The 8,149-nt window shown below is 45.2% G+C and overlaps 1 protein-coding gene and 1 long non-coding RNA gene across 7 annotated transcripts in view; one reads left to right on the plus strand and one right to left on the minus strand.

Annotated features, from left to right (window-relative positions):
• KLF7 (KLF transcription factor 7) overlaps window positions 1-8,149 on the minus strand; it is a 455,464-nt gene that overhangs the window by 83,376 nt on the left and 363,939 nt on the right. For 3 of the 6 annotated variants that reach the window (XM_063595260.1, XM_063595261.1, XM_063595259.1), the window contains one exon: window positions 6,928-7,167. In XM_063595260.1, coding sequence (XP_063451330.1) covers window positions 6,928-7,029 — 102 coding nt within the window. In that variant the 5' untranslated portion in view covers window positions 7,030-7,167. Of the gene's footprint in view, window positions 1-6,927; window positions 7,680-8,149 lie in introns of those variants that run through there. The other 3 variants (XM_055109017.2, XM_008974254.4, XM_034954951.3) reach the window with 3 other exon arrangements.
• LOC117979449 (uncharacterized) overlaps window positions 7,538-8,149 on the plus strand; it is a 62,232-nt gene continuing 61,620 nt past the window's right edge. Inside the window, exon 1 of the long non-coding RNA XR_004670296.3 lies at window positions 7,538-7,662. This is a non-coding gene — a long non-coding RNA (uncharacterized LOC117979449). The remainder of the gene's footprint in view (window positions 7,663-8,149) is intronic.

An 8,149-nucleotide genomic window follows, 5' to 3' on the forward strand; every position in this document is an offset into this window, starting at 1 on the left:
CCCCTACCACATATGCCCCACTGCATACCCTTCATACTCCCGCTCCATTTGTTATTATTTAAATGACAATAATTTTTATAAGACTCGAGTTATAATTTGGGGCTATTTTTTCAGTACAGTGTATATTTTCCAATTTACCACACATTAAAAGTGGAAAAAGAATCAAATTACACAAGTCAGCCTTCTCCAAAATATTCGATAACTTGTTCTAGAACCTAGCCAATCCCAAAATTCCATGAACCAGTAGTCTTAAAAGTAAAAAGGGAATTTTCTTGCCTCCTTTGAAGGCAAAAACAAAAGAGAAAAGAATCAGAAGTGAGTCAACGTATATTCAGGTGACAGAAAGCAAGTAAACCGGTCTGGGCATCTGAGAGTCCTGGGCCCTGAAACCATCAGTGTTAATAAGCTGTGTGACCTTGGAGAGTGCAATGCCTCAACTGGCTTTAACAATCACTTAGTTCAACCCAGTATTTTAGAGTTGAGGAAACCAAGACCCTTTCAAGATTTGAAATTCTGAGATTCTATGTTCCTCGCTTTGGTACAAGGCTGAGAACCTGACTTTCAAAATGACCCTCAGGAAATGTCAATACACCCACATTCAAAAATAGATATCGCATATGGCTCTACGTTAATTATTTTAATTACCTCTAATCATTTCCGAATGGCACAGACATGGGCACTGTTTCCTGGCCATTATGGACATGTGTATTCACATTGTATACTCATCTGCCCTAAAAGTATCCAGCCCACAACATGACATTAGCTGAAAGCTTTTTCACAACAGAACTTAGTAAATCTCAAGCATGTTTTATAAACAAGGTTGGAACTATGTGGGTAATACAGATAGGCACAGGTCAGTGTTCCAACACAGAACTGAATGTTTCTTTCTTTCTTTCCTTCTTTCTGGCACTCATGCTCTATTCTGTTTAACTTAATTTTGAACATGCTTTCTCTGCCTTACTACAGTCAAGCTCCTAGAGGGCAGATTCTATATCCAATTCAATTTTGCATTGCCCAAATACAGTATTATGCACATAAAAAGGGCTTAAGGAATGAAGTATTTACTGTGGAATATTTTCTATACTTGAATATAAACAACAAAAATCCCACAAGGTGTGACTAGGTCCATCTACCAGCTCAATGAAGAATGGTATCCCCCTGAAATCAGAAGTCACTCGCACCTCATTTGGGCTGATACTAGACTCAGATCTCAAGGCTACTGCAAACGCTCAGCTGTAACATTTATATATCAAGCATGTGGTACTGCTCGAATGGAGGGGGGATGGACATGAGTTGTTTAAACGGGACCAAGTTCTTAGGGTCACACCAAATACCCGGAGAAGGAAAACTAAAGGGATGTAGGGTGGTAGAAATAATTCTGCCAATTAGCAGGAACTAATCTGGGCAAGGTGGGGCACAGCAAAATCACGAACAATCTTAGGTAAAAGCATGTCCCAGTAATGGCAACATTTTGTTTATTTGGGGAATTTTAGATAGAATAAGGATATGTATATCCTACAATGAGTATACAGAGAGGAGTGTTTTTTAACTTGTCAATGTTACATGTAACATGAATAATTAGACACTATAATTTGTTTCACCAACTTTAACACCATTAGTAGTTGAGTTTTCTAATCACTGTACTTGGTAAGATTCGGCATTTTGGGGTTAAAACATTCCGCCCCCCTACCCCCAATCGTTTATGCTAAGCAAGCAGTCAGTTGATTTGGGAGAACAAAGGGACTTCTGGACAGAGGAAATCTCTGCCCCTCACCCTCTGGCACCATTCAAGTTAAGTTGGGGAGCTGTCCTAAACTTTCAGCAAATCGCAGTTCTAACACACAGGCTAACGGATATATCGAGTGAACTGGAATCACAGAGCCATTTTCTGCATTTGCCAGTCGTGGGGTCCAGCAAAGATAATCAAAAGCCCATTGCACAATACTATAAAATGAAAAGATAAGGGGTATCCACCGACCCCGTCTGGAATCAGACCAGCTATCCTATCAACTTGAGCCAGATGGGACTGGCCAGAGGAAATTGTATTCTTCTTTCCTCAACAGGCACAGAGAGCAATTAAAGAAGATTGCAATGTCTTCTTGTACTCCAAAAGTTAAAACGCAAGAATTCTCTGCAGAGAGTAGAATGTGAAGATTCATAAAAGAATGGCTATTAAAGGCCCCATTAGGACCCTCTCTGAACTATCTCCATTTAAGTAGAGAGGCAAATTAGCCCCCACTGGCATTTATGTTTAGAATGGGCTGGCAGAAAGAAGCAGCCCACATTTGGATGCTTAAGGTCTCTGACATACCCATACATAAATCATTTCAGGGCAAGGCTGTCATCTTGCATCTTCTGCTCTGCCTTTTAAATGGATGGGACCCCAACATCCCATTCTCCTCAGGGTAAGGAGTGGGGGTGGGAAGTTCATGGAGAACAAAGAATAGTGACCTCCTTTTCCCCCTACTAAGGACGGATGTAGTAAAAAATAACTGCATTATAATGTTTGCCCACTTTAAAATACCAAACTGCAAACAGGTAGACTGAATGATAGTGTTTGAAGCCCCTAAATCTACACAAAGATGTGTCTATTAAAGGAACATGGAAATGAATCTATTAAAGAAAGGCTAAGTGTGTGATTGATTGCAGTCACATGTGCTTTCATTTGTAGAGTTACATCTATTTAGTGATTGCATCTTCATAAAGATAAATTCTGGGTAACGGGCAGTTATATTTTTATTTCATCTACCAAGTTGCTGTTTCAAATAAAGAAACAGATTTACAGTAACTGAAGAACACACAAATCACATACAAAAAAAACCAGTTATTTTATCCTTTCAGTGTGGCTAAGCAAGGCTCCTTTGTGTCTACAAATTTCCCTGGGTGGTGCTGTTGCCAAGAAATTCTAATTCATGACAAGGTTATCTGCGAATTGGGGACTGAGGCAAACCTGCGGATGGACAGACCCTACAGTTTGCTTTGTTTTCCTGGCTGATATAGCACCTGGCGGCCCAGGCCTGCAGAAGGAAGTGCAAAGGCAAGATCTTCACATAAAAGGAGAAGCAATGTGGCTCACAGACCAAATCCCATCCCTGGTACCATGAGGCTGTTCTTGGAATGCAACCATTTCTGTAGGTTTTCCCCTAGAGATTCCTTACACCAAAGGCCCTCATAAAAAGTGTTTCAGGGTGCCTAAAACCAAGATGAAATTGCAGTGTTATGGGGACACTTTAGTCCTTACAGTAGCCAAGTATGCCATTAGTTTAAAACAATAGGGGAATGGGGGAGGAGAGAAGAATGTTCTATGATTTATTTATTTGTTTCCAGTAGCAGTGGAAAATTTTCTCTGAGCAAAGAGAGGCCTGAAACTGACCCCATCTGCCAATTATGAATCAGCATTAACAACAAACATAATTCCATAAGACTTTTCAAGCAAACATGCGATGCTCCTCAATGACACGACGCAAAGCTAAGTCCAAATAAGACTTAGATCATCACTGCTTGACCTGCACTCATGAAATAGCAGACTAGAGATAAAACATATAAAAGTTCTAAAAGTCTTTGTATATTCAAGAAGAAAATAAAAGTATTGTATCAAATTCTTTTTATTTTCCAAGTCAGCAGTGTGTCTAAAAAAAAAGATCATGATTTCTATTGGCAAAAAAAGTCATGAATGAGTTTCCCTTTACCCATAATCAAGTGGTACCCCATAAGAAACTCTGGTTTCTGTCCTACCCTTGACCTTTTCCTACTTTTGCTCAGACAGCTCTTGGAAATTTTCCTACAAGTTTTCAAAGCGCTTAAGGCTGGCAGTCTTAAGAATTGCGCGTCAGCTGAATTCTATAAAATAATAGACCACATAAGCACAGTGTAATTTACAGTTATATGACAGGCAGAAAGATGATGTTACTTGGGCCGAGTGCTTAAGTATGCAGTCAGAGCCCAGGAATGGAGAGCTGTTAATGTGTGATGTCCATTTGGATTTTAGAATTATACCAGCAACGATTATTTTCAGACTTGGAGCTATGTGGCTAAGGCATCATTGCCAGAAAATCCAATGTCAAAACGAGGATCTCCGTGACGGGAGGGAGCCCTGCCACAGTCAGTGACTTTGTCACAGGCTCACTGACTATTAAGCAGAACAATTATCCCATATCCTAAGTTTAAAATAAAATCCCCAAATCGTTTATCTTCAATTTTCAAACGTAAAAATGTTCTTGAGTTTATCATCGAAGCCACTCTTTCTCTAGAAACCAAGTCAGATTATCAGAGTCTCCACATTTTGCTCATCTCCACGAGCCCAGGTACATTGTTCACTTTAAGAAGAACATCTAATAATTACTCCTCATTTGACCTCTAAAATCTGATTACCCCAGAGCATAAAGAAACTTCTTCCTGTCTGGGGTTCTTTGCAGAAACCCTGTTGAGCTGTTTTGAGCAAAAGAGTCTCAAAATTTCATTATCCGATAGTTGATTTGGAACTAACAGTTGCATATCACCATCACCACCCCTTATACTCAGAAGCGGCAAGACGGTTTTGGGAGGGGGAAGAAGGAAGGGATAGAGGTTAAAGGTTTTGTCATCAGTGTAAACCTATGGTCCTAGTCGCCTTTATATAGAGCAGTTGTGATTACGGAGTCCAGAACATAAAGCTCACTGGAGTGATATATTGTTTATTAGTGCTTCCCCACAAGCTATGCATCAGCATTGGCTATAAGCATGACGCTGAATAAGTTGGCTAAGGGTTTTAAGGTGAGAGTGGCTGGCAGTTGGAGAGGGTTAAGGCAAAAAATGAGGGGGTTCCGAGGGGTGAAAAATCCTTTGCCTGTAGAAACTAAACTAGAGCTTCCCTGAATGGGGAGGAGGCAGAGGAGCAGGGGGAGGAGGGGAGAAGGAAGAGCAGAGATGGCTTCTTAGGAAACAATAGATCTAATACATCCTCTAATTGTCAAACCGATGATGTTTCTTTGCAGATCTAGAGTTTGTCCTGGATGGTCTAGCCAGATCTAGAAAAGCAGGTTTCCTGTGAAGAGACCTTCCTCCAAATCTGGCTTTACTACTCTGAAAACTTGAACCAAAACAAAGTTGCATGATTCATCAGTAGGGAACGTTCTAACAAATAAAGCCAACTTTCTTCCTTCTAACACTGCTTAACAGTTAGTCACAAACAAGAGCTGCCTTGGGCAGGCTGACTAAATCAACAGATTCCCTTCTCTAACCTGTCTAGACAGTTGTTAATATGCAACCGATTCCATACCAGTGGGCTGACAGTGTGAAATGAAGGCTATTTCAGAAGATTTTGGTTTAATTAGCATTGGAAATAAAAGGAAGAAAAAGATCCAGTGAGACCCTTCATGAGATACACTCTCGTTAAGGATAAGGAAAAGGATGCATTGAAGAAAGACTTTATTCTAAAAATATGTGAACTGTGTATGTGTTTACAGAGAGACAGAGTCAAGCATCTGCTAGCGTCCTTGGACAAGAATGCATGTGTGGACACAGAGACACCAGACGCCAATACCTGGAGGAAAACTCACAGCCTCTGACCAGAAGTGAACTAGCAACAATGGTACAGTTAAAGGATCCGCCTTGCCACTCAGCTCCTTATACCAAAAGCCAAACCTCTTTTGCTAAAGCAGAGACTGTTACATCTCAGCCTCAAGCTGGCAAATCCTGCTTTGGATCCCGGCAGAGGAAATTCAGCCGTTCATTAGCCTTAACAAGCTGCTGTCACTAAGCGAAGAAATTACACGAGCAGCCACACACCGAGCCTCTCACAGCCCTCCCCCCAAGGGCAAGCGGGTTTCTCCAGGACGGACTGTACAAGTTCACACTTCCTATGTGCAAATCCGGACTGTCTTCTTGGACTTTCCATGGTGCACACTGTACAATTTTTAAATACCCGTGTCCCCCCGCCCCCACCCACCATCTTTCCTGCAGAATGTCCCCTCAGCAGCTCCTAATCGCTGGTGAAAAAAACCACTGTTTCCGCAGCAGAGCCAGCACTTTCCACTGACCAGCACTTTCTTTATTCCACTTCACAAAGCCCAGTGAACTTGTCACCAGCCCCACTTCATCCTCCCTGGGACGGCTAGCCAACTTGGCATCGGTGCCCTTCAGCATCCTGGGAGTTTCTTAACTAGTCCTCTAAGACAAAGTCAAAGGCATGGAAGCACACATCAGCCTTTGTCCGAGGTTGTGCTGCCTAACTAGAGAAGGACCCTAAACAAAAAAGAGAAACAAGGACACGCATAGAGGGTGTTCTCTTTCTGAAGGCATCACACTGGGAAAACCTACAATTCATTGTCAGCCTCAGCTACATCTTCCCGTCCTCCTTGAGTATCTTTTGTCAGTGGGCTCTTCTCTCTTTTGCCTACCTTCTAATCTCAAAATCAAGCTCCTATTCTTTATTGACACTCGCTAATTACTGAAAAACACTCCGCTTTGCTCCTGCCCACCCTCCCCCGCCCCCCATCCGATGGTCATAAGCACCAGTTGAAACAGATGAACCTGATTTCAGGTATCAAGTGGGTAGAGCTCATGCACGCGAGAACGTGGTCCCTGTCAGCAATCGCTCCTAACACCCCAAACCACCTTCCCACCCGGCTCCTCCGAACCCCAGAAGTTCGGCAGGTCTCTGATAGGGGACAGCAAACCCGACAACGTGTGCGCAGGGATGTGTGTTGGCGACTGAAACGCAGGCAGCTCGGACCGGCTGCTCAGCTCGGCACTCTACGAGGTTAGGGGTGGGTGGAGAGGTAAGCGCAGATGACTGTTTCAGAAAACATTTTCAACAACAGACAGCCAAAAAGGAAGAAAAAAAAATTAAACAAACAAACAAAAATTTCAACCCAGAGCCCACACCAACGCAGCCCCTGCGTCTCCGCCGCCACCACACGATTTACACAAGTAATTTAAATCATTCACCTGCTGCCAGGTCTCCTCCAGGGATGGTAAAGCTGAGAAGTAGCCGGTGTCGTGGACAAGTTGTAGCTCCTGGAATATACTATAACTAGCCAACACGTCCATGCTGCTGCTGCCGGGCAAAACGGGAGGCGAAACCCTCCCCCGAACACAGTTGGGGCTGTTTGTTTGTCAGTCTGTCTGGCTCACCCCCCAAGAAGGCAGACATCCAGTGGCCCTTTTGTTTTGTTTTGTTTCAGTCAACTAAAAAGGAAAAAAAAAAAAAATCAATGCAGGAGAGGGAGAGAGGAGGTGAGAGAGGAGCGAGTGAGTGGGGTGGATGGAGAGAGGCATCCAGCGTGTACAGTGCAGACGACTGCCAGGAAAAGGGGACTTCTCCACGGGAGTAACAATTCCCTTCCAGGGCTCTAATCACTCCAGCTCGTGGATCAGGAAGGGGGATGCAAACTCACTGACACGAAGCTGCCATCTATTTCTGCAGCGCTGTTCGCTCCTAATGCAATCTTTGCTCTTTATTTTGGGAGGTTGCATTTTTTTCTCTCGCGATCGCTTCTCTTCCCCCCCCTTCCCTTCCCTCCCCACCCCCCACCCCATCCTTGCTAGTTTGTAGTCTTCCCCCTCCCTTTTCTCCTCCTCCTGCTCTTCCCCCTCCCCAAACTCCCTCCCTCCGTTCGGTTCTCCGCGCAGCCGTGGGATCTCTGAGGAGGGCGTCCATTAGGCCGCGTGTGACCATGTAAGGTAAACAGGGGGCTCATGAAGTCACTGAGGACCAATGGGGAGCCCGGAGCAGGGCCTGGGGCGGGGCTTGGCCCTGGCGGCGGGCGCGGATTGGCGCGCTTCGAATCTCCCTGCTGCCTTACAAGGCGGTGCGAGGCGAGCTATTTTTAGAGGGCTATATAAGGGGGCTGAGGCGGCCGCCCGGCGGCCGGGCAGCGCGAGCGCAAGGGACGGGGAGGGTCGTGGCGACACTCGCGCCAGCTCCCGGGACGCCGGGGCGGCTGGGCTCGGGCTGGTCGCTGGCCTCCGACCCTCCACTAGATGCCTGGCAGAGCCCGGCGCGTCCGGAGCCCGCGCCCCTCAGAGGGAAGGGGTCGCGCATTGCCGCGGCGGCCCTGAGGCTGACGGTCGGGAGGTGAAAGTCCGGAGTGCGGGGTCAGGACGCCTCCTGGAGGGGGCGCGGCGCAGGGGGCCGCGGGGAAGCCGCCGAGGGCGCGGAGCGGGAAGG

Source organism: Pan paniscus, chromosome 13 (assembly GCF_029289425.2).
Source record: "Pan paniscus chromosome 13, NHGRI_mPanPan1-v2.0_pri, whole genome shotgun sequence".
NCBI classification, from domain to species: domain Eukaryota; kingdom Metazoa; phylum Chordata; class Mammalia; order Primates; family Hominidae; genus Pan; species Pan paniscus.